Source organism: Marmota marmota, unplaced genomic scaffold, assembly GCF_001458135.2.
Source record: "Marmota marmota marmota unplaced genomic scaffold, marMar, whole genome shotgun sequence".
Classification (NCBI taxonomy): domain Eukaryota; kingdom Metazoa; phylum Chordata; class Mammalia; order Rodentia; family Sciuridae; genus Marmota; species Marmota marmota.
This window is the reverse complement of record NW_025999925.1, coordinates 5,384,952-5,411,643: the sequence shown is the minus strand read 5'-3', so window position 1 is coordinate 5,411,643 and position 26,692 is coordinate 5,384,952. Positions and strand designations below refer to the sequence as shown.

At 40.4% G+C, this 26,692-nt stretch overlaps 1 protein-coding gene across 9 annotated transcripts in view; it reads right to left on the bottom strand.

Annotated features, from left to right (window-relative positions):
- Pde8b (phosphodiesterase 8B) overlaps positions 1–26,692 on the bottom strand; it is a 233,653-nt gene that overhangs the window by 8,246 nt on the left and 198,715 nt on the right. For all 9 annotated transcript variants that reach the window (XM_048800167.1, XM_048800164.1, XM_048800165.1 and 6 more), the window contains 9 exons: positions 21,397–21,439; positions 18,580–18,657; positions 16,156–16,232; positions 14,641–14,805; positions 9,164–9,209; positions 8,514–8,649; positions 7,430–7,628; positions 2,719–2,936; positions 1,108–1,228 (listed from right to left, as the gene is read on the bottom strand). In XM_048800167.1, coding sequence (XP_048656124.1) covers positions 1,108–1,228; positions 2,719–2,936; positions 7,430–7,628; positions 8,514–8,649; positions 9,164–9,209; positions 14,641–14,805; positions 16,156–16,232; positions 18,580–18,657; positions 21,397–21,439 — 1,083 coding nt within the window. The remainder of the gene's footprint in view (positions 1–1,107; positions 1,229–2,718; positions 2,937–7,429; positions 7,629–8,513; positions 8,650–9,163; positions 9,210–14,640; positions 14,806–16,155; positions 16,233–18,579; positions 18,658–21,396; positions 21,440–26,692) is intronic.

Below are 26,692 nucleotides of genomic sequence, written 5' to 3'. Positions count from 1 at the left end.
GGGGGGGGGGTGACCATAAGATGAGTGGAGGAACTTTGGATGGAGCAAAGGGGAGGTGGGGAGGAGGCATGGGGGTAGGAAAGATGGTGGAATGAGACGGACATTATTACCCTAGGTACATGTATCATTGCACGAATGGTGTGACCCTACTTTGGGTGCAACCAGAGAAATCAAAAAGTTTGCTCCATTTGTGTACAATGAATTGAAGAGCATTCTGCTGTCATTTATAACTAATTAGGACAAATAAATTAAAACTTTTAAAAAAATTATCTGGAAAAATGAAGAAAGACTCTACCAGCACTAATTCCAATTTTGGTTAATATTGTTCTTTAACTTTAAAATTCCAAATAAAGTTTTTTGAATTTTCTGATTAAAAAAAATAAAAAAGATAGCCATTCATCAATACCATCCATTTCTCCAACCTCCTCTGCTCCAGAAGTGTGAGCAGAATGCTACCTTTGCAGGGCTGCAGACAGCTTCATGGTTTAGAAGATAGTTGATTTCATCTTAAACAACAGAAATGTGAACCTTCTGTCCCTTGTTCCTAAAACCCAGATTTTAAGGACCTTAAGGCAGGTCCAAGGTACATCAATAAGCTTTAAAAAAAAAAAAAAAGAAAAAGAAAAACAACTTTCCTTTTCCGTCCCATTTTCAATATAGTCTTCGGATACTAGTATGCTTTTAAGGTGAATCAGCAGGAGTGAGGTTCTTAAAAACATTCTCCAACTGTGAGGTCTCTTAAGAGCTCCAAGAGCAGAATTAGAAAGGCCTCGGCTCCCCTAAGTTAATGCCACTGTTCATGCCGGTCTCCACTGGTCTACAGGCTCCTTCCAGCAAATTCTCTGGGCCTATCATACTTCTGTCACTACTGGCTTTATCTCAGAACCTTTTTTTTTTTTTTTTTTTGACTTAGCTCAGAGTTGCTATGGACACTGTCAATCTGTTCTCATCCCCAAGAAAAACAAGAAGCCAGGACTTTCAGCTCTTTACCAGCTCCAAGCAAATAACCACCTTGCATTCAAGAGGGAGAAAATGCTTTGATGCCAGAGTGGGTGCTCCTGTATCAAAGTACAGTTGAATGCATCTCATTACATGGGAGATGCTTACCTCAGCTGCCATTGGCTTGTTGATGCTGTTCACAAATTTATTCACATGTTCAAAGTGTTTTGTCATCTCTGTTGCCAAAACCATGTCAATAATAGCCTGGCGCAGCGTTCGATAATGGTTCCTAAAATAACCAGAAGACAAAGGGCCTTGTTCACATCATATCCCAAATTAGAACTGTTCTGTTGCCGTTTCACCATGCTTCCCACAACCTGGGAGAAAGCTGGGCCAGAGTTAAATGAGTGCAGATCACAGAAAAGTTTACCTGCTTGTCCTTTCAACAAGCCAGGATTGTAGACACTATTCCATTGTCCCCAGTGACCACTAACCCGTCCTCATATGAATGATGAGTATTAAAAGAAAAGAAAGTAACTGTTGTATGGTGGACACTTATTTTACAAGGTAAGTCCCTTCTCCCTTTCCTTGAGACCACCAGAGCCAGGGAGGTGGAAGGAAGTGACAGGCTGGGACTGTCACTTCCTGATAAGCTGTCCCTCTACATTCTGTGCAGACAAGACTCCTATGCAGAGAACTCTCATGACTTCTTCTGATGATGGAATTGAAAGAGATTTTCTTGTAAATAAGCAATTCTCTAACTTCTAGTCATAATGGATAGAACATCAAACCCAAATTTTTTTTTTTTTAACTTTAAGAGCCAGAATGGAGGGGCTGACTAAAATTAGCTATTAGAAAAAAAATTCTTTCTTGCCGGGAGAGGTGGCACACGGCTGTAATCTCAGCAGCTCAAGAGGCTGAGGCAAGAGGATCAAGAGTTCAAAGCCAGCCTCAGCAAAAGTGAGGCAATAAGCAACTCAGTGAGACCCTGTTTAAATAAAAGATAAAATAGGGATGGGGATGCGGCTCAGTGGTCGAGTGTCCCTGAGTTCAATCTGCAGTACCCTGCCTCCCCCACAAAAGGAAAAAATTCTTTCTGCAAAAGTTTACAAACAAATCCTTGATACTTGAAACTAATTTCCCTAGATTTCTGGAGACTAGTGATAAGCTCAGGGAGACAAGAAGTCTTGAGACCCAAGCGAGCTCTGTGTCCTCTCCCAGGAGGTTTGCCCAACCACTGCACAGGAAATACCCAAAGCCTAACCTCGGGGCTACTCAGAGGCAAGAAGAACTGTTCCTGTCTGGTCACATCTGGCCAGCTATCAGCAGAAGAGAACTCACAGTGAGGAAACCCTTCCTTCCCAACCCTTTGGGCTCCAGCGCTCCTGCTGAAACCTCATGAGGTAGAATTTTAAGTGGCCAAAAACAGCTGTGAAAAGACAGGAGAGGACACATTTCTTTGAGTTACACAAAAGACAAGATGTCCTCCTGAGAGGGTAAAAATATCTGCTAGTCTTATTAGTAACACAGTCAATATTTATGCAGTGCTTTGTAGTGTATAAAACATTTTCATGAACTGACTGAACACCAAATAATATTTAAAAACAAGAAGGCAGTCTGAAAGGTAAAATTAAGTTTACAAGGCTCAGGTTATTATTGTGTTATCAGATACCATGCTACAACTATTCTTATTTCCAGAGTATTCAGAGAAGCCAGGGAAAGCCGAATTTCCCACTTTAGCTTTGCAAACCTGAGCACAGAAGCCCAAACACAACAAACCTGTCAATGTTCTTGAAAATGTTGCACTTGGTGTCCTTGACTGTGAGCTGGAAGGCCAGGGCTGTGTGGTGACTCTCCAAGACTGCAGTGTCATTGTAGAGCACAGCGAGCTCACTGCCCGCGTTGCACAGGAAAGAGTTGGTCCTTCCCGGGTGATCCACGTCATGAACTGTGGCAGCAATCAGGGCTGCCACCTCATCCAGCTGGTCCAGGCTTCCCTGGGATAAGGGGAAAATGATGTTGAGCATTACTCATTGGGTTCTGGAGACCTGTGTCCATTCCTGTCTTGGGAGGGAAAGAGCCAGGGGGGTTTTAGAATGTTCTTTTAGCCTTCTGCTAGCCTTAGCTTAGAGGCGGCCTTGGACACATCATGTCACCTTGTGATGCTGTGTTATCTGGAGGGAAATGGAACCCCAAGCTGCAGTTGTAGTCCATACCTAAACCCTTTCCCAGAGCCCATGAACTCCAGTTTTGCAGGAAAAAGCCAAAGGCCTCCTGAATTGCATGCTGTGTAGTATCACTGTAACTATCTTCTGTGACAGATACAGTAGAGTAGCCTAGCATGACAAATATTACTTATTCTGTTGCCCACTTCTGAAAACATCTTGAGAGTGCTGGTGGTAAAGAGCACAGGTGGGACAGCACTAGTCACACAACGGTAGAGTGACTGGAGCCCAGCAGTAGAGGATCTTGGGCGAGTATAATTTTACCTGGACCCCAAAGCTAAGGGGGCACTTGCAGCTAAGAATGAAATTCAGTTCTGGAACAGCAGGTAGCAAAGGCAAGAAGAGAAACTCTAAAGCTTTCATTATGCAAATTAAGAACACAAACCAGTGCATCTGGGGATACAAATGTGTTCTTAGCTTGAAGCTTTAGGAGGAAGTTATCAAACAGGTTCCTGTTATAAAAGAGATGCCATTCTAGGAGATAATTCATTCAGTAATTATTTATTAGATGCCTACTGGGTGCCAGTTATCAGGCATAGTGTCATAGTTACAGCAATGATTTGTACCGACACAGTCTCTGCACTAATGGAGCTTATCATCTAGAGGGAGAAATAGAAATAAATTTTAAAAACACACCAATAGAAGTAACTATGTGGTTGTACTAAGAAGGAATGTACAAATGCTTTGCGACTATCACCATGGGACCTGGTCTAATTTAGGGCAGTACTGTCCAACAAGCATTCTGTGACAATGAAAAGGTTTTCTGTCTGTTCTACTCAATGCCCTGGTCCTGTGTAGCTACTGGAAATTGGCAATGTAGCCAGTGCAACGGAGAAACTAAACTTTTTAACTTTATTTCATTTTAATAGCCATGTGTAGCTAATGGCTACCAAATTGGATGGCACAGACCCAGAGGGTGGCCAGGGATGGCTTTTCTAAGGAAGTGATTTGTTCTTATGCTGAGACTTGAAGAAAAAGCAGGAATTAACCAGACACAAGTGACAAGAATGGCCTACATGAAGCTCCTGAGAGCAAACAAGCAAAAGGGATTATTCAGGAAAACTAGAGAGCATCAGCATGGCTAAAGGACAGGGAGAAAGGGGAAAAGTGCTCCCCTGAGTGAAGCTGGAGGTGTGGCCATAATTTTTGGTGTGCCCAACCTGCTGCTCAGGTGAGGAGGGCTGAATATGAGGCACAGCGTTGTCCTGCACAGACACCTGTCATGCTTATGTTGGATTGAGGGCTGTGGTGTTCTTTGCTGAAAGCTGTTCCCCTCAAAAGGAGCCATTTCCATTTTGAATCCTAATCTTATGGAGCTGGTAAGCAACAACCTGGATTGGTCCTGGGCAACATGACCAGATTTCCCAAGCAGCAGTAGATGTTATTCATCTTTTCAACTCTTTTCAGGGTAGAGTCTGTAGTAACCAGGCCAAGCAAGCATGACTGACCCTGTTTCACTTCTTTCAAGAGAGACACTGTAACCTACAGGTGCAGTCAGTTATCTCCAAGCTCAGGACTCAGAACTGCCTCAACTTGGGCTCCATTTCCAGTGATTCTATCTATACAGTGAGGACCCAGGGGGCCAAGCTCTGGGCCCCAGCTAGGGCTCCTGTAATGTGTCCAATCCTGCTTGGAGTCTCTGCCCAATTTATTTGTTTATTATTTTTTAAAAAATTTTAGTTGTAGATGGACACAATACCTTTATTTTATCTATTTGTTTTTTATGTGGTGCTGAGAATCAAACCCAGTGCCTCACATGTGCTAGGCAAGTGCTCCACCACTGAGCTACAATCCCAGGCCCCCTCTCCTCAATTTATTTTTAAACTATTCAACGATATGGAGTCAAGTAACTGGAATAGAAAACACAGGTGGCACCAGAGGAGACCTACCTTCCTATCTAGCCTACACTGATTTAAACCAAAAACACAATGACAACGACACTTCTACAAAGATACCAATAATGAGCTGTGTCCTGCCGTTTGGTGAGGACTAATAATGCACTGTCTTGTAAGAAATGGCTGAGAGATGGCAAGAGAAGACCAGGCTAGATCATCATCAAGGATAGAGGAGAAGGAAGGGCCTGCCTAGGTGGGGGTGGTGAGGGGCTGTTTGTGGAAGAAGCTCCCAAACCTGCAGCTGTGAGATTCCAAATCTCTGGACACGCAGATCACTCTGGATGTGTTTTACTTCTTTAACCAGAAGTAGGTTTGAATTTGGATCCCATGAGAAAGACTGGCCACAGTCTTTCAAATAGTTCCTTATTCACGATAGCCATTTAGGCCCAGAGAATAAGAAAGGAATGTGGCTGTCCTGGCCTCTACTTGCAGTAGCTCCTACGAATCAGTTAAGAGGGGAAGATGGGGAGGCGTCCATAACAAACTGAAGGAACCTGTCAGCTCTGGGATCATTGTCTCTATGGCTAGATAGAGGATACTTTATAATAGTGACATTAATTATTTGACCTTAGGGACTGGGGGTGAGCTCCGTGGTGGTCCATGTGCTTATAGCATGCACAAGGCCCTCAGTTCAATCCTCAGCACACACAAAAAGAAGATTGTAGATTTACTGTCCCTAGGAAATTAGAGGGACAAATGAGTCAAGGAAGTAATACATTTTCCTGACCTCTTCTTCAGTGGCAACAGGTCTGATGGAAGAGGCCTTAGGCGTAAATCCCACTGCAAGTGCCTCGTGGTGGACTGTCTGGTGATCTTAAGCTGGGAACTAAACCTCTGAGCTCAGGAGAATTTAATACCCCAAGTCTCCAAGGTTCTTTGCAGCTCTATGTTTTCTGAATTTCTGGCAGGGTCTGCCTGAGTTAGGAAATGTCTTGAATTGTAAGCCTTGTTTCTATGAGTGTAGTTTGAGAAACCCAATAAGACTTTGAATGCACTAGCAGAACCTACAAGCTGAAGGAGAATACCTATTTTGAAGGTGGGGTGGGCAGGAAGATGATGAAGTGACTAAGTGTCTCCTAACTGGTCAGATGCTTCACCTGTTTTCCTAGAAGAGCTCTGCTTAGGTGAGGTTCACTTCTCACTCAAGACTGCAGCTGCTGGGGATCACAGCATTCATGACCTGGGGGCCGTTCTGAGTAGGTGGTGAGACCTCAGCTATGCACCATCACATGGTGAGCCGTTTCACAGCAGAATCCCCAGTGGGGATGCAGAGGTGCTGTGGCTCCTCAGAGGGAGGTGTTACAAACATAGCCTGACTTCGCGATTTCTTTTCTTTTTTTCTTTCTTTCTTTCTTTCTTTCTTTCTTTCTTTCTTTCTTTCTTTTTCTTTCTTTCTTTCTTTCTTTCTTTCAGTAGAAGACAAAATTCTTCAAAAGCATCATTCTTGGACTACATCCTTTGCTTTCTTACTTAGGAGGGTGAATAACAGTATAAGTCACTGACAAACTAATGACACTAGTTTGGATGCTGTTTCTGCTCCTTGTAATTGTCCCACTGTCTCTTCTTCAGCATCCAGGGTCTTGATCCCTCATCAACACTTGTTTTGAGAAAACAATCTAATGTTAAGCATTCACAGAGAATTTCAGCCTCTATATAGCATTTCTCCCAAAGGTAAACCAAATATTAAGCTTTAGTTCTAACTGTACCAAAGAGATCACAAGCTTCACTGTGCAATCGATGGTAGTTAAGAAAGAGGGGCAATGGGGATCTCCTGCCAGCTTTCCATGGGGAGGACACAAGGCCACCCTACAAATCAGCACTCATTCACGGACAGCATTGAACTCTTAAGTAAGAGCGAGGGATGTGGAACTCTGTCCCAATTAGGCACAAGTCATTGATATACAGATTCACAAACTTATACCTACAACCTACAGAAAACATACACATACACATGTTAAGTGAGTAGCTCAATATTATCTGGATTGTAACATTACCAATGGCCCCGACACTATAACTTTACCTCAAGACCTAGCAACCATTCGCTATGATAATGAAGTTCTGTCCTGCAACTCAATTTCACAATGCTGCTGGTGAACATTTAGAGCACAGGCTTATGGATCAGCCACATATGTAAAGGAGTCTCTATCGTGGCATAAATTAACATTTTAAGCATTTGGGGGGAGGACAGGGCTAGGCAAAAAGTACATGTCTTTGTAACACCGAAATGACCAATTTGGTAGGGGGCCCCCCAAAAAAATCCTCTGTCAAATTGGCTGCAAAGTAGCTCTTTGCCTGATGTATTTAACTAAACCTGAGTTCCTGAACCTCTGATCCAGAGCAGGCAGTGAGAAGGTGATATCAAAATCCCACCTTCACTCTTTCCTTTCCAAGGAAGAAAGCGGTGGCATGTAGGACGTCCGCGGCATGGGTGGAGTTGTGGTAGGCATTGGAGGAGTGGTAGTTGGCTTCAATCACTTGGAGCCAGGCCCGAAGAGTGGTTTCAGAACAGTTTAAAAATTCACATACTCCAAACCGAGAGAAGACCTTTAAGCCCAGGTAAACCAATGGCCTGCAAAATAGGAAAAGAAAAAGCAACCCAGTTTCATTGAATTCACTGGTCCGGAAATTGCATTCTTTGATGATATGGGAATGGAGGCATTTTTCTTTTTCTTCTTATTCTACATGAACAGGGGCATAAAAATATCTCCCCAAATGAGTAGGAGATGCATCTTCTCACCAGTCACTTGTTCAATAGGTGCCTCTTGAGTATTAATCCAAACTACTTCTAGATTATCTGTAAGTCACAGGCCCTTTGGTGGCTCTGACAACCAAGACAAATCCCTGGCCGTGCCTTCTTCCCTCCACATAAACCCTGCACCTGCTTTATGCTCCCTGAGGACAAAAGGAATGGCAAAGCCACCTCATTTAGAGTCATGCTACTTTTAGAGAGTCATTCATATCCCACAGACCACGACCTCTGGGAAGAAATAGCCTTCTCTGAGTATAAATGAGATTCTTTTAGTTCTCTAGTCTTCTCCCTGCCAACAGGATGGATCAAAGAAAGAGCTATAGAGCTTTTGAATGCACTTTTTGGAGGCAGGGAGGGGACAGGGTCTCACTATGTTGCCCAGGCTGGCCACAAATTTCTGGGCTCAAGCAATCCTACAGTGTCAGCCTCCCAATTATCAGGGACTACAAGTGTGTGCCACTGAGCCCTGTCTCATATTCATTTTATAGGGTGGAGCTTCAATAAGTTTGGGAAAGAGAAAACTTAAAACTCTTGGCTCACTAGCACAAAGGAGTGATCTGAGATCAAAGGACACTTGGGCTCTTCCCAGATCTTCCCCACTCTATAAAGGAGCTTTTTTTGTGTGTGTCCCTCAAAATTTCCAGATGGGAAGACCTTGGACATGGCCATCAATCCCCACTAGCCTTAGCGAGAGATGTCACATACCTTTTGTGTGTAACCGCTTCCAATTCAAAGATGTTGAAGTCCCAACTTTCCTCATTATCAAGTAATTGGGCAATAGAAGGGGGAACGTCATTGATGGTTATTGGCATTGCGAGGTGACTGTGACTCTGGTGCACATCTGAGCAAACAGATGGAGTGAGAAAGCTGGTTAATTGTGAATTAATTTTTTTTTTTTTTGGTACTGGGGACAGAACCTAGGGGCATGTGAGCACTGAGCCACATCCTCAGCCCTTAACTGTGGAATCTTGAGTGCCCCTGAGCATCTGTCATCATCTTCATGGTTGCCACTAGAAAGAAAGTCTTGAACTTCCAGAGGTAGAAAGATTTTTCACATCAAAATTTTTCTCTAATATTATGAAACCTTGAGACCCCCAAACAGAAAATAATTCAGTATAACTGTCTGTTTAAATGTATAGAGATCTACAATTCTTATTCTAAAAGTGCTGAATAATCAGGAGACCTCTTAATTAGGAGACCTAATTCAAACATGGGCCATAAAGATGCACAACCTCAAGTGAGATCAACTAGAAGAACAACAAGACCCCTCCCCAATTGAAACAATAATTTCAACACTGGGGATGGCACAGGCTAAAGATGGGTTATTTGTAACAGGTAAACGGATGAGAACTTACTCTTGGTAAACACGTACTCATTTCCTGACAACCTTCTCAAGCCATCCTGGAATAAAAAGAGATGCTGTTAGAAGCAGGCTTCACATCCCATCATTGCTCTCTCATTTCCTTCATTAGCCAGAGCTCTGAACCCTCAATAACCGCTCAATCTGCAGCCCCAAGTAGAGGCAGAGCTCAAAATTAAATCAGAACAACAGCTATAAGACAGATGATACTCTCTCTTCCGTGGCCATTGTCCCAAGAGGTGAACTGTGACCACCGTGGGCATGACTGTGTGCGGGCCTCATACCCGAGCTGCAAGTTGGCTTGGTTATCATGGCATCTTCTGGCATTGTGAAGCCACAGAACTGAAATTGTAAAAGAGATCTCGCTTTGGATACACATTTTTTTCTTTTTTGATGTGTTCAAAGTCCCTCATAAGAATTGTGTTATGCTGATGTTCTTAGATTTGTATTTTGAAGAGCCAGAACCATGGGCCCCATTTGGGGGTAACCTTCTAATATAAAGTCTCAAAGAAGGTGGGCCAATGTTTTATTAATAACTAACATACTTTTTTCTAGCTAGTTTTTTTATGTCAGCATGGCTGTTAACCTTTAAGAAACAAAAAAGCTTTCTGAGTTTGAGATCTTTGGAGTGGCAGAATAAGAGTGCACAGAATTTCAGTATTCTGGCATTTATTGGCTCTTGAACTTGAACCAGTCCCCACAAAGGTTCTTGGATCTGAAATTCTTGCCTCCACCTTCCTTTCCTAAGTACCTCATTATTTAGATCTTTGCTTAAGGGTCACTTTAAATTGTTGTTACCTGGGGAAAGTGTGTAGTAAGTTTTAAAGTAGTATTGGCTATGAACAACTCCCCTGAAGTCACATCTTGAATCTTTAGGTCAATAGCTTAATCTTAAAATATGGATAAGTAGATAAGCAACCACAGCCACGCCTGTCCTTCCTCTAAGTCAGGGATGGTAATTCCCCTGCCTTTTCCTTGCCTTTCTTTCTCTAATTCTAAAAGCCACACAAAAATGAGACCGACATCCATATGGGTCTTCACAGCCTTATCTGGGCAGGAAGTCCAAGAAGATATAGCAATGGAGGAGGGACACAAGAAGCTTATTCCTGGAACCAGCAACCTCCAGATGTAGCTCTGCAGTGGCTGCCTTGGTGCCAGTCTCTTGACAGTGTTCTCTAGAAGTTAAGTCCACACTGCATTGGAATGGGGCAGCCAAGGCCAGCCCAGGACCAAGGTAAAAACAAGAGGTCACTCAAAATATAGCTAAGCAACACTCAGTATTTGGAGGTAGGTCTAGATAGAAACCTTCAAAATTAAACTCCTACATGACTCTTAGGCTAGTTTTAGCATCTGATGAGGAGCCCAAATGAATAATTTTAATTTTTTTTCTTTTTCTTCATTTGCTAATAGATGATGATTAAAGCCAAATAAATCACAGCAAAACACCAGAGCAGGGTGAGTCCTTAAACACCAGCTGCTCTTGGTGGTCACACACCAGTGCTGTCTCTTGGTGTGTCAATGGAGGGTGGTTCCTTCTTCTCTTCTCCGCACTACCTTTATCTAATTATAAATGGAACTTTATATAAACTAAAGGAAAGGATTCTAGATTTTAGAGGGAATGCTTTCAATTTTTCTCCATTTAGAATGATGTTGGCCTGGGGCTTAGCATAGATAGCCTTTACAATGTTGAGGTATGTTCCTGATATCCCTAGTTTTTCTAGCGTTTTGAACATAAAAGGGTGCTGTATTTTGTCAAATGATTTTTCTGCATCTATTGAGATGATCATATGATTCTTATCTTTAAGTCTATTGACGTGATGAATTACATTTATTTATTTCTGTATGTTGAACCAACCTTGCATCCCTGGGATGAACCCTACTTGATAGGGTGCACTATCTTTTTGATATGTTTTTGTATTCTATTTTCCAGAATTTTATTGAGAATTTTTTGCATCTATATTCACTAGAGATATTGGTCTGAAGTTTTCTTTCTTTGATGTGTCTTTGTCTGGTTTTGAAATTGGCCTCACAGAATGTATTTGGAAGTGTTCCCTCTTTTTCTATTTCATGAAATAGTTTTGAGAAGTATTGGTGTTAGTTCTTCTTTAAAGGTCTTGTAGAACTCAGCTGTGTATCCATCCGGTCCTGGGCTTTTCTTGGTTGGTAGGCTTCTGATGATGTCCTCTATTTTCTTTCTTGAAATGGATCAGTTTAAATTTTTATTTAGTTTGGGCATATCATATGCCTCTAGAAATTTGTTGATGCCATCGATATTTTCTATTTCATTGACAATTTTTCCAAACAATTTCTAATTATCTTCTGTATTTCTATAGTTCCTGTCATAATATTTCCTTTTTCATCATGGATGTTAGTAATTTGAGCTTTCTCTCTCCTTCTCTTCATTAGCATGGCCAATGATTTATCAATTTTATTTATTTTTTTCAAAGTACCAACTTTCTGTTTCGTCAATTTTTCAATTGTTTCTTTTGTTTCAATTTCATTGATTTCAGCTACAAGTCAGGGATGCCCTCTTTTACCACTTCTATTTAACATAGTTCTTGAAACTTTAGCCAGAGCAATCAGGCAGTCAAAAGAAATTAAAGAACTCAAATTATCACTATTTTCAGATGATATGATTCTAATACCTGGAAGACCCAAAACATTCCACCAGAAATCTTCTAGAACTAATAAATGAATTCAGCAAAGTAGCTGGATATAAAATCAAAACCCATAAATCAAAGGCATTTCTGTACATCAGTGACAAGTCCTCAGAAACAGAAACTAGGAAAACCATCCCATTTAAAATAGCCTCAAAAAATTAAATAAGTAAATAAAATACTTGGAGATCAACTTAACAAAAAAGATGAAAGACCCACAATGAAAACTACAGAACACTAAAGAAAGAAATTAAAGAAGACTTTAGAAGATGGAAAGATCTCCCTTGTTCTTGGATAGGCAGAATTAATATTGTCAAAATGACCACACTACCAAAAGTAGTATACACATTCAATGCAATCCCAATCAAAATCCCAATGACATTTCTCATAGAAATAGAAAAAGCAATCATGAAATTCATCTGGAAAAGTAAGAGACCCAGAATAGCCAAAGCAATCCTTAGCAAGAAGAGTAAATCTGGTAGCATTACTATTCCAAACCTTAAACTATACTATAAGCAACAGTAACAAAAACAGCATGGTATTGGCACCAAAATAGATCTGTAGACCAATGGTACAGAACAGAGGACACAGAGATTAACCCACATAACTATAGTTATCTTATATTAGACAAAGCCGCCAAAAACATACATTGGAGAAAAAATAGCCTCTTCAACAAATGGTGCTGGGAAAACTGGAAGTCCTCATATAACAAAATAAAATTAAACCTCTATCTCTTACCATGCACAAAACTCAACTCAAAGTGAATCAAGGGGCTAGGAATTAAACCAGAGACCTTGTGCCTAATTGAAGAAAAAGTAGGCCCAAACCTTCATCATGTCAAATTAGGACCCAATTTCCTTAATAAGACACCTATAGTGCAAGAATTAAAACCAAGAATCAATAAATGGAATGGATTTAAACTAAAAAGCTTCTTCTCAGCAAAAGAATCAGTGAGATGAATAGAGAGCCTACAGCTTGGGAGCAAATTTTTACCACTTGCCCATCAAGAGATTAGAGCACAAATCTCTAGGGTATATAAAGAACACAAAAAGCTAAACACCAATAAAACAAATAACCCAATCAATCAATGGGCCAAGGAACTGAGCAGACACTTCTCAGAAGAGGTATAATCAATCAACAAATATATGAAAAAAATGTTCATCATCTCTAGCAATTAGAGAAATGTAAATCAAAACTACTAATTTCACCTCACTCCAGTCAGAATGGCAGCTATTAAGAATACAAACAACAATAAGTGTTGGTGAGGATGTGGGGAAAAGGCACACTTGTACATTCCTGGTGGGACTGCAAATTGGTGCAGCCAATCTGGAAAGCAGTATGGAGATTCCTTGGAAAACTTGGAACAAAACCAGTATTTGACCCAGCTATCCCACTCCTTGGTTTATACACACACACACACAAAAAAAAACCCAGCCTACTAGAGGGACACAGCCATGTCAATATTTATAGCAGTATAATTCACAATAGGTAAATAGTGGAACCAACCCAGATGCCCTTCAGTAGATGAATGGATAGGGAAAATTTGGTATATATACACAATGGAATATTACTCAGCATTAAAAGAGAATAAAATCATGGCATTTGCAGGTAAATGGATGGAGTTGGAGAATATAACGCTATGTGAAGTAAGCCAATCCCAAAAAACCAAAGGTCAAATGTTTTCTTTGATATGAGGATGGTACTCATAAAGGTGATGGGGGAGGGGAGCATGGGAAGAATGGAGGAACTTTAGATAGGGCAAAGGGGAGGGAGGGGAAGGGAGGGGGCAAGGGGATAGGAATGATGGTGGAATGAGTTAGACATCATTACCCTAAGTAAGTACATGTATGAAGACATGAATGGTGTGAAAATACGTTGTGTACAACCAGTGACTTGAAAAATTCTGCTCTATATGTGTAATATGAAATGAATTGCATTCTGCCATCATATATAACAAATTAGAATAAATAAGTAATTTAATAAAGAAAAAAGGGATTCTGTATTTTTAAAAAAAAGATTCTATAGCTAAGATTTTAGAAACTGCTGTTGTCTAAATACAAATCTTTTCATTATACAACCATTCCTTGGTATCCTCAGGGGATTCGTTCCAGGACCACCCCTAGATACTAAAACCTGAGGATGCTAACATTCCTTATATAAAATGGCATACTATTTACACACAGTATATATATATATATATCCTCCATATACTTTAAATCATCTCTGGATGACTGATAATACCTAACACAATGCACACAGTTATTACGCTGTTTAGGGAATAATGACCAAAAAAGTCTGTACATGTTCAGTACAGATACTGTCTTGTGTGTGGAGCTTCTTTTCTTTTCTGGGTTGTCCTTCTGTGGTTGGCTGAACCTGTAGAGCAGAACCCATGGATACAGAGGTCCAACCGTGTAGGTAAATTCGGAGGTCCAAGAAATAGAGCTGTGACCCTCATCCAATACTATAATCTAGATCAAGGGGAAGAAGCAGCCCACGAGGGCCTCTATCACTCCCATCTTGTATATTTAGTCCTCAGTCACTTGCTGATTCACTCCTCACTGTAGCGGGAATTCAGATGGGCTGTCTCCCACTGCTATGGTCAATCAGCCTTATGAAAAAAAAAATGAATGCAAGAATCATTTTAGCATCACCACACGTAATACATAAATTAATGCAGCTGCTTGTTGGTTACACTAATGTTAATCTATAAAACAGGTATTTCTGCAACTACAGTGACAGTGACATGTTACATGTACACTAGCAGGTACTTAACGCGGTCCCCCTGCATTTCTGGCTTTTGCTCATCACTCACCGTCATTAGGCCTCCAACAAGATCACTGGTATGAGGATCTTCATCTTTGGTACCCAGCTGAGGCGAATATAATTCTGTGGTCCGTAAAATTTCTAGAACTCTGTCCAAGGCTTCTGCTACTGTGACTGGACTGTTTTCTTGGGCTGCATTGATTATATTTATAACCTAAGGAAGAGAACAAGAATAAATAAGATAAATTAATAAATAAATTTGTGGACGTAAAGATGCTACTTCTCAAAAGTCATAAGTAGACCTGGAATCCAGAAGAATCTCAGTGGATGACATATCTTATTGTTCAAAAGTCACTTCCTCCCATTTACTGAAGTATGCTTTGTGTCCCATGCTTTCCTATGTCCTCCCACCTCTGAACCACATTTTTCCAGGCTCCTTTGTTGATTGTTCTCTAGCTTTCTTCTCCAGGCTAGAGATCCTCAGAGACTGGTCTGGTCCTCTCCCTCATTCTATGGACCTTCCATAAATGATATTTTGTTTCCATGTCCCTGGACACATATGGTCCATAGCCAAGAGCTCCCAAGTAGACCTCCCAGCCTCCAGACTTGTAGATCTGGCGGACTATCGGACATACCTAGTGGAATATCGTCCATGTCTGAAAGTAAACTCATGATCTTGTTTCCCTCCCCCCAGAGCAAGCAAATAAACATTTTTTAAAATATCAAAGATAAAAGCTGTGCTCCTTCTCTGTTTCCTAAAATGCAGTAGAGAGCACTTCTATCCAACTCATGCTCAACCAGAAACCTGGGAGACCCTGCTTAGCATGTTGCTTTCCCTCATTTCTCTCCCCACCCAGACCTCACCAAGTCCAGTTGATTCCAACCCTAAACATTTCTTGATCTATTCATTTCTCTCTACCTCTACTGCTTGGATTCTATCCCAGCTACCTCATTTCTTGCCTGGAATTTGAGAAAGACCCTACATTGGCTTTTTGCCTTGTACACTTGCCATCTTGGATCCGTTGTCTGCATGGCAGCTCAGGGCTCTTTTTCAATAACACCCTGATTATGCCACCCCAACTCTAAACTCCTCGATGATTTCTGCTGCATATGAACTACCACAGCCTTCTTATGACCCCAATTGACCAGAATGAGCTGAGCCCTGCGCAACCCACACCATTGTCTTCTCCCCTCTACTCGCCAAGCTCCTGCTTCCCTGACTTCCTTTCAGTCATCTGAAAAAATATCTTAGTGCTTTCTTCCTTGCCATTCCTGCTCCCTGCAGTCTTCTCTGGACCAACATGCTTCAAGTTTTGCATCAAACTTTTCACCCCGCCTACATTCAGACTCTACTCTCATTTTCTCTCAGAGAGTCCTGTGGTTTTCCTTCAAAGCATTTACTGTATTTTATAACTGTACATTTATTTATTATATGTTTGCTTGTTCAATATCTGTTTCTCCCACTAGACCATGAACTCCATATCATTTGTAGAATGCATCTCCAGAACAGAGCCCAGGGACAGGGGGCCCTGACTGCAGAGAGAAGGCAGCACCTGCCACTCACCTTGGTGATGGGAGCCTCAATGGTCATGGAGTGGATCCTTGCCATGGATGGATAGCGACGATTCTGCAAGCTTGGTGCTGGCGAGAAGGAAAGTAAGTTGCAATCTGGTTCAGGCTCAGCATGGCCAAGTGTAGCTCAGAAATCCACGGGCCAGGAGCCCGACTCTGCTGGGACCACCCTCCCACCAAAGAAACAAGGAATTCACACTCATCTCTTTTTCCTAAAAGGCTGACAGCTCACCTTGACTAACTCATGCCAGGAAAGACAATCTGACCTGGGACTTTGGCAGCAGGAGGGCTTGACAAGTTCCTGGACCACAGAGAGAAGTTCAGAGAAGGCTGATGGGATCCTAAGGCCTGATTCCAACAGCCTAACGATCCCCCAGGACTTCCATTTCCACAAATCACTAAATCTCCTTCAATTCTGTCACTTTCAGTCCTGAGCTGCTGGCCACATGACTGGTTAACTGTGCATCCTGGAGGGAAGGTGTAGGTCACGGCAAGGTGTGGGGTTACCAGACCAAGTGCACTCACAGTGCCAGTTGGAGCTACTCAAACTTTCTTCCTGAGCCTTTAGGTTCAGAAAACCCAGAGCCCATGGTGGTTCTAGCTGTTATCTGTAGAAAACTTCATTTAAAAGTAACTTAATTTTTTTTGACTAGGTAATGCTTACATGTGGTTTAAAATTCAAGAGGTAGAACATCACTTTAAAGGTACTGGTTTCATCAGATTTTCTCACCTCCTCTTGTGAGGCAGGAGGAGGGGTTGGATCTCCATTTCCTAGATGGGGCAACTCAATCCAGCCCATATCAGCAGAGTTGCCCACTCCAGTACCCAGGTGGCAGCCACTGAGGGCCCCGCCTGTGCTCTTCCACCTCCATTTTACTCATGTTGGAGGCATGATGATACCCCCTCAAAATCTCCAAAAACTGAACTAACCCAGTTCAAATTAGCTCGTCCATGATCCTTTTCATCTATATGCTCTAATTATATCCTCAACCTATCTCAAAATAGTTCAATCTATATTCTCTATGGCACATACTTAGTCTCAATCATTTGCATTCCATGTCAGCTAATCCATCTTGTTCTGTGATCATCTCTAGACTCTGCATTTCTTGCTATTACAGTCACTTCCTTTGACCCTTCTATTTATTCCTTTAAATCACTCCCCTGCATCTTTCCTTTCTCTGACAGGTAATAGCTACCTCTTCCTCATGCCCTTAGACCCTGTCCTTCCAGTTGCCAAATAAAAACCAAATAAGGGCTAGGAATGTGGTCCAGTGGTACAGTACTTACTTAGCATATGCATGGACTTGGAAGCAATCCCCACTACCACAAAAAAAAAAAAAAAAAAAAAAAAAAAAGAAAAAAAGAAACCACCGCCACAACAAATGAATGAATGAAATCTATTCATCTGTCATTGGTTCTAGAGCTCTGATCACTAGCATTTAACACTGCTGGCCACCCTGTTTCTTGCCACGTTCATGTTCTTGACTGGTGACACTGTGCTCACATGGCTCACTCCCAGCATCCCAGCATCTCTGTTCTCTTCAATCCCCCTATTTCCTGTGCTTTGTCATCACTGAAGGTGGGCCTTCAGGCTTGGGCTTAGACCTTCTGTTCTTTTACCACACACACAGTCCTTAGAGAAGTTCTTCTGCGCATGGCTTCATCTGTACCTCTAGGATTCCCAAATCCACATCTCTAGCCCCAGCCCCAGCCCCAGTCCTGTATTTCAGATTCCTAGGCATCTCCACTGAAAAAGAAATCATCATCTTCTCTCAACCCCAACCTGGACACGTCTAGAGACTCTCCTATTTCTGTAAGTATTACTTATAATTTCCTAGGCACCTAGGAATGACATTTCAGAATCACCCTTCACATTTCCATCTCAAATCCAATTGGTTTGTTAGCCTGGTTCATTGAACTCAAAAAGTGTTTTGCTAAATTCTGCCTTGCAGGGCAGAAATGTTTTGCTAAATTCTGACTCACAGTTTCTGTGACATTTTATTAAGGGAAAGTAAGTGCGTGCAGCAGGTACATGGAAAAACGGGTGTGTATTGGAGTTGGGAAGCCAGGACTCTGGCTCCACCTTAGCCCCTAGTACCAAGAATGACCTTGGCTAGCTATGGAAACTGAGCTGCTTAGATGGTTATGTGGCCTGACACAACTTAGTCCATGAAGGCAAACACATACGGAGCCTTCAAAAAATAGCTAAATAAGTAAATAAAGGCAAAGATTATAAAAGGCATAAAAAATCTTAAAACTCTGAAAATTTTTCAGCTTACTTAGGGATGGGGGGTGGGGAGCCAGTTTAGTTAAAAATCTTTCTTCTTGGAATTTGTATGCTGATGGATTCTTGAACACGTTCCTCTGTCATTTTCTACATTTTAAAAAGGTCAAAGAAATCATCAAAACTTCTTACCATCACTGCCTCGAGATGATATGGATTTCACATCAATGGACTCTTTCCTTCTGTTCTTATATCTGAATGAATGAGGTTCTGAGGATTTCACATCAGAAGAGGAGAAATGATTACTTTTCAGCACATTCGTAGGTAAAGTTTACGCATTTTTCTCTTATTCTTTGAAGAACACAAGGTTACTTTTTAAGCTATAGAAAATAATTTTAGTAAATAATAAACCACTTTCTCTTCAACTCATCAAGACACAAAATTAGTTGTCCTATTAGTAGTAAAATGATGACTTTTTCTTCGGATGCCTTATTACATCATGGACATAAAGATTATCATAAAGGGTTATTTTACATGAGTAAAATTATCATTTAAAAAATAACCATTAAAACTTTAAAAATTTGGGGCGATTCATCAACACCCACTACATCTGTTCATTCGCATATGGGTCTCTTTAGACACATATAGACTTTATCATATTATTCACTACTTGCTGTTTCCATTTCCTAACGACATAGGTACTTTTCTACATTAACTTTTAGTTGGGAGAGGGACTGGGGATTGAACCCAGCAGCACTTTACCGCTGAGCTACATCCTCAGCCCTTTCTATTTTTTATTTTGAGATAAGGTCTTGCTAAATTGCTGAGGCTTTTGAATGTGTAATTCTCCTGCCTCAGCTTCCAGAGCTGCTGGGATTACAGGTGTGTGCCACCGCGCTCAGCTCTACATCAACTTTTAAAACCACTTTACTCTCCTAAGAAATCTGTTTCAACTAAAAAATGATAAAAATAAGAACAAAACCTAGATTGTATTTATACAGCACAAAGTGAAGGAAGAACTATAATAAAGTTAATCTGAACGATGCAGCCATAGCACCTTGTCTTAAGTGACCTAACTTAAAATATTTACTCGTCCTTTGCCTAATTTTCATCTTCCAGACTCTGCCTGAATACCTTTCCTCTCCTTGCATAGTAGTTTCCGTTTTCCTTACAAAGACCTCTACAGACATTAGTGATTTAAGTAATATTATTAGGGTCACATGGCTTCTTTACAACCCTGAGAAACTAATTTGGTCATTTAATAATGTCTTTAGCTTATTCAAGAATTTAATCAGCTACATTCCTAACATTTATTTACCAAATAATAAATTGAACTTAAAATTCCTCAAAATGTAGTTTCTAAATACAACTAAAAGCAGAGAGCTTAGTTTTAAGGCTATGACAGAGGCTGGCTGCCTTGATTCTCAACCATTCATTAGGAATTATTCAAAGATGGATAATGCTTATTTTTCCCAATTTTAACTCAGAATTAAGAGAATCTATAACAATAGAAATGATTAAGAGTTTGGAGAAACTATTCTTCAATAAAGGCTAAAATAATGCCATTTACATCTGAGAATTCATTATTCATTCTTAACAGAAGCCTTGTAGAATGAATTTAAATCTAAAGTAGAGAAAAGAAGGATAAAAGGTGATTTAAACAGCCAAATTTGATGGCAAAAAAGTGATATTGTGTCACCAAATAAAAAAAAAGATAATTACCTCTTACTAATCACCTATTATATACCAGGCATTGTTTTATATACTTTAAATATAATAACTATCTCATTTAATAATTACAATTCTTAAAGTTACATAGTGCTATCTTCATTTTACTTATGTAGGTAGCCCAAGGTCAAAGAGCTAATTATGTAGGTAGCCCCAGGTCAAAGAGCTAATAAATGGTGGAACCTATGATTTCCAGGATGGAATGGTTTCAATTGCTCAATGTGAATATTCATTGAGTGTCTATTATGTACAAGGCAATGCTGGGCACTGTAAATGCTCATTTCAGTTTTGGGCACCAGAATCTCATAAGTTTGTTAAAATAATACCTTCACTCTAAAGTGTTTCAAGAAACTAAAATATCTGGGAGAAAATCTGCCTGTATGTGAATGTCGCCGTGTCATCCAAGGCTGTTGTGGCCTAAAAAATTTTCAGAAAACGGGAAGGAAGATACCATATAGTTAAATGCAGGTACTGCTAGATAGTATACATTTTTTTCTTTATTCCCCATTAACCACAAGACAGACATTGTTAATTTGTTTTACAAATGAAGACACTAAAGGTCCGAAAAAGCAAATGAAATCTTTCTGAGTAGGCTAAATATGCTCATGCTAGAATCAAGGAGAGGGAATAAGAATTAGCCCAGGACCTGGTTTTAGATAACAACAGGCCAGAGAATGGTTGGTTGCAATTCTTAAAAGAACAAGAATTGAAAAATCTTTACTAACGGGCTGATTTCTTTCCTCTAACGGGCAGATAATTCCAGGCCTTTCCATATGTAGAAGTCTTGAGCTCCAGCCCTTCATTTTAAGGAGAAGGAAACCAGTGCACTGCCCAAGATCTTAGGCAAGTAGGTTGGCAGCTGAAATAGGATCTCAGGGTACCTGCCTACCAGGCCAGGGCCCAGCCACATTTCTAATTGGATGGTCTGGTCACCAGTTATTGCAAAGAAAGGAAAGAATGGTCATAGTTGAACCAACACCATATTCTCACCTGCTTCCTATCCAACCAGAGTCTCCTCTAGACTTTTGGGCCACTCTATTTTGAATTTATCTGCTCTTTGTAATCTCTAACCAAGATAGGGGAAGCATGGATGAGGATTCAAGGAATCTTAAGAGGTCCTAAATTTGTCTCTGGTTCTCCAACCTTCCAATATTAGCTCTTGGATTTTAGCAATCCATGTTTTGGCATAGCAGATGTCAACTGAAATTCCTTCAGGGCAATTTAGACTTGAACCCATGAATGCCTTCTGAGCATATTAGAGTCAAATTGAAGTATTCTTACCTGTCTGAGAATTGTCTCCTGAATCACGATGAATCTTGTGAATCTAAAATCATGCAGAAGTTTGGAAGAAAGAAGAGAGATTTTAAATAGAGCATTTGCTATATTTCTCAAACAATTTAGTTATTTAAAAAAAAAAAACTCTGAAGATTTCAAGAAAGCAAAAAGTTGCAGACAGGATGAACAGATGAAAGATGTATACCACGCGACAAGACTACAAATGCTCTATCACCATCAGACACCCAGAACAGCTGAGCCTAAGAGCAGGCAAATACCCGAGGACCTACTTTCTAAGCAGGATGGCTATGCTCCAGTCAGCTGTTCTCATGTTGACAGTCTGCAGAAATGCAGAATGACAGAAAGCCATACCTAAATTTAAAGTAACATATATAACCTGTAATTGCTTCTCAGCTTCCTGGCTCAGGCCAAGTCTGCCGTGTCTCTCCTTATCAGTCTCATTATAACCTGTTTGTTTCAGATATTTTATAAAATGTTTCTGTAATATAAAGTAATCTAAATTTTAGTCCAGGATTTTTTTCAGACTTTCCGAAAGGCCTTCAAATGCTCCTCAATTACAGAGCCAATTTATAAACTGTTTCTTCACAATGAGATCTGAACTCGAGATGCTGTTTTGCACCTATTTCTTTCTCATTATCAGATTTTTTTGTGTGCTAATGCTCAATAAATATCCGTCAAATGACAAAATGAAGCCATTAACACAAGAAATAAATATGCTTCTCTTGCTAGTGGTGGGGCACATTTTGTTCTATCACACTTATAATTGTGCTGTTTCACTGCCAATTCCACTTGCTGCCATCCAGGGCTCAGACCATCAGACCTTTTCAGCCACTCAACAAAGGGATGAGATTAACTTGGAAAATAGGATGAGTGTGTGGGACCATCAGTGGAGGAAGATTAGGATGGCTTAGCAACATCAACTGTAATGGCTAGAAATCTCACTTGTATCAGACACAGGCAAAATGGTCCAGCCCGACAGACACTGAAACGTAATCGGGTAAAATGTTTAGTGTTAAAATGAACTATTCAGCTCAGTCCCTTTCCACATAATTACAGAAACAATTACATGACCCACCTCTGTGAAACCTTGGTCATTATGTCACCAAGGGCTATTGACTCAGTTATCCCATAATTTGGGGTCCTTTTATTTATTCGGTGAACAAGTATTTTATATTTTCCTTTAAGAATAAGGACTATCTGCTATAAAGCTATTAAATTCAGTGTGGATTTTTATACTATACTGAAAGAATAAAACTTTTGCCTAGTTTTGTTTTCGCCATCAGCTCTAGCTCAAAAGCAAGTGATTTTTAAATGCTTACTTTTTCTCTCTGAATCAAAATATATCTCCTTTTTAGGAGCAAGGCCCCACAGCTTCCCATATTACCTAAAAACCAAAACCCCCTTTCCTCATATTTTGCAGACCACAGGCCAGCTGACTGAACGATGGAGCTCCTGAAACCTCAACATGGGCTGTGTGCTGTCTGGAGAGGAACCAAATGAAGCATAAGGTCCAGCAGATTTGCAAACCAATCTGGTTTTTCTTGGGAGAATGTACCCCATCCACTGAGGGTAAGAAGAGTGACTAGGGAAGGATGCAGAGCACACGTACTAGTTCCATCTTCTGGGGTATCTCTGCTGCATCTTTCTCCACACAGGATGCTGCACATGGCACTTTCTAAGCTAGATGCACTGCCCCCAGATTGGCTCATGGGCCTTTGAACTGCTCTCTCTCTGCGTCTACTGCCAGCAGGAGATCCCAGAGATACTCCTTGCTTTGAAATCAGAGATTCGCCAGGGCTGCATCAGCATCTACTGCCCAGATCCTTTGTTGTGATTCACTTTGTGATGCTTTGAACCAGTGGCAGAACCAGAAGACCTATCTCTGTCACACCCCAGAAGTGCTGGGTTTTTAACTGAAGGTCTCTAATGATTTGTGTGCCTCTCCTGAATATCCCATTTTACAACTTGAGTTTGCTTGAATGACAAATTATCTTAGAATGAGAATTTCTTCTAGAGATCTAAACCTACCAGTCATTTATTACTTGGTAGGAATTATTCCATCAAAATTATTTTCCTCATAACCCCTAGTTGAGCTGAGAATATAAATAGGGGGATGAGTGGTTCTGTAGTTCCATGTTCTCTGTGGTGGGCAGCTCGGGGAGGCTCACAGGCTTGAGGACTGTGGAGCAGGAAGAGGGCTAAGCTTCACCCTGTGACAACACACATCTCTTACATGTTTCCCAAGATTGGCAGCTTTCCATTTGCAATGTAATCATTACAATACCCTTGCAAGTGGGGAAGTAGCACCATTCCTTTGGACAGACAAGGAAGTTGAGGTTTTAAGAGGGTAAGTAACTTCCCTATGACACACAGCTAGTACACAGAGCCCAACATCAAGCCGTGGTCCTTTTAGTTCCAAAACCAATTGCTCTGTCACTCTGCTGTCTACCGAGAGGCTCCAGAAAGAAATTCTCACGCCTTGACTTATTAAACTGGGGTCTAAGGAAATATCTCTTGGATCTATGCACAACATCTATTTGAAAAATAATTCTCCTTGAGATTTTGGGGATGGTTTGAATTTCTCTGATCAAAAGGTTTTATCACATGTTTGCTACAGCGAAAAGGTCAGAATTCAATGTACTCATGCCATCACTCTTTACACAGTGTGATGTGTTTTTTCCCTTTGTAAAATCTTAAAATGTGGAATATTTTCATGTGCAGAACTGGCTTGGAATGGTGATACTGTGCATTACTGGAAAACCAGAGGCTTTGGCACTACGGTTTATGCAACATGAAATCCACCATCCCTGGCCTGTGAAGTTCTCTGTCAGAGCTCAAAACTAGAGTTTCTCGGCATGTCCTTGGGGACTTCCAGCTTAAGGGAGGACTCATAATTTTAAACCTTTAATTACTTAAAATACCATAGGCTGCCACAAATTTTGCTGTTGTGCTAAATGCTATGTTTACATTTAAAAAGCATTGTTTCTTAAAAGATAATCACTTAAAAATTATATTTTCCTCCTCCACACCCACCACCAGAATGTCTAAAACTAAAGAAAAAATTTTTCAAGGATGAAGATCTACTGAAATCTTTAACATGATGTTGGAGGGAATATAAAATGGTATGACCACTTTGAGAAAAGGTCTAGCAGGAATATGGATATGGATATATATCTCCCCTATGACCCAATAGTTCTATCCCTAAGTATTTACCCAAGAAAAACAAGAGCTTTTATTCACAGAAAGACTTGTATAAGAATGTTCAAAGCAGCCCAGAGCGGGAAACAGCCCAGGAATCTAAGAATAGGAGAAGTACAATGCAGAGGATTGAGGCAAAAGAATAGTTAGTAATAAAAAGGGGAAAAAATTACTGATACATACAAAATAGATGAGTCTCAAAAACTTATGATGAGGAAAAGAAGCCAAGCACAACAGAGTGCACCTGGATGAAGCTCTATCCAACCTATGACTAAACATTCACACATAGTGGTTCTATCTAGGGTGGGCAGGACAGGGGTGGAGGGTGCAAAGGGTCATGAGGGAACTGGGGGGACAGAGAAGCCTGCACTCTTGATGGCACTGGGGTTGCAGAGCTATCTGCATTTGTCAAAACTCAGAGGAAACAGTACTTAAGATTTGTACATGTCACTGTAAATAATTTCTACCTTTAAAAAAATCAACATTAAATTCCAGTTATTAGGGTGGGGGGACGTGGCTCAGAGGTAGAGTGCTCACCTACCATGTGTGAGGCACTGGGTTCAATCCTCAGCACCACATAAAAATAAAATGAATATATTTATTGTGTTTAAAAATAAAATTCCAGTTAGTAATATGCAAGTTGATCTGAAAATGTGCTGGCATTCATAACTTTGGACAGCTGGAAATCTATGAAAAAACAGGATGGACTGGGGGATGTCTAGAGGGACCCAAACAGACACATGATTGAGCAAAATGCTAATGACTGAACCAAGGTGGTTATGCTTGGTTATGCTTAACTCTAAAAAGCACAACGAATTCTGGATTTGTGTATGCACAAATCACTTAAAGTTATTCACTTAAAGTTCTTCCAAATCTTCTATTTGTTTAAAACCTTTTATAAAAATGTGTTTGGAAAATTGTGGGTTCCACTTAGTATAAGGTTTGATGGTTAAAATTCAAAGGTCTGAAGTATAATTTTAAAATCTGTGAAATAAACAAGATGAAGGAAATTGAGAACAGCCTGGAACCAAATGAGGTGAATGACATGTCACAGTCTCTGGGACTCCCTACCATGAGCCTGGGCATGAGATGATGCTCTACATCAAACCATAACTAGGAAAAAAAAAAACATAACTAAGGAATTATAAACAGCAACTATCAATCTAAGAAGTGTAATGTTTATGTAGGTAACCATTTACAATACTAATTCATTTGAATGATTTTATAAACTGTGGAGAAATTCTTGGAGGACAGTCCTGAGATATAATGACATGAAAGCATCACTATTAATGATGATGTGTTCAAATCAAGCTTTAAAAAAAAAAACAAACATATGATTTTTTTAGCAATTAAAATGAGTCAACCCATGGGCTGAGGTTGTGGCTCAGAGCACTTGCCTTGCATGCATTTGGCCTTGGGTTTGGTCCTCAGCACCACATCAAACAAATAAATAAAAACTTAAAAAAAATTTTATAAAATGAGTCAACTCCAAAGGAAAAAAAAATTAAACAACCCTAGGAATAACTTACTGATTATATATTTTAAACCCCAAACAAGTAATGTAGAATTTGGTAGAGGAAAGAATAAATAAATAAATAACAATATCTAAAATGAGTCAAGGACAGGATAAATACAACAAACACATCAGCAAATAAATACTTAATGCCTTCTTCAGCATTCAGTTTAGAATCACCTTGGGAAGGTGAATAGTATTTGGCAGCAAAATGTGAGTGTGATTTTGTCCTTACTGAACAATAAGGTCAAAGGTATCAGAATCACAATTAAATCAACAGCTACCTCAGTCTTCAAGCACGGATCCTCCTTCTGCTTCCTTTTCTTTCCCTAGCCTGTGTCCAGCCCATCATCCCATCCTGTCAAATCTCTTTCCAATACCCCTGGGATCAGCTGCATCTTTCTAGCATCAGAATGCAGGCTACCATCAGCGCTTTTCTGGACCTGCCAATACCCCCAGCCCAGTCCATCTCAACTTTAGAGCCAGTGCAAGCTTGCATAATCCCTTCACCCTTCTGCTTAAAACTCCCACTTCTCATTGGTCTTGGGGGCAACTCTGGATAGCAATCTG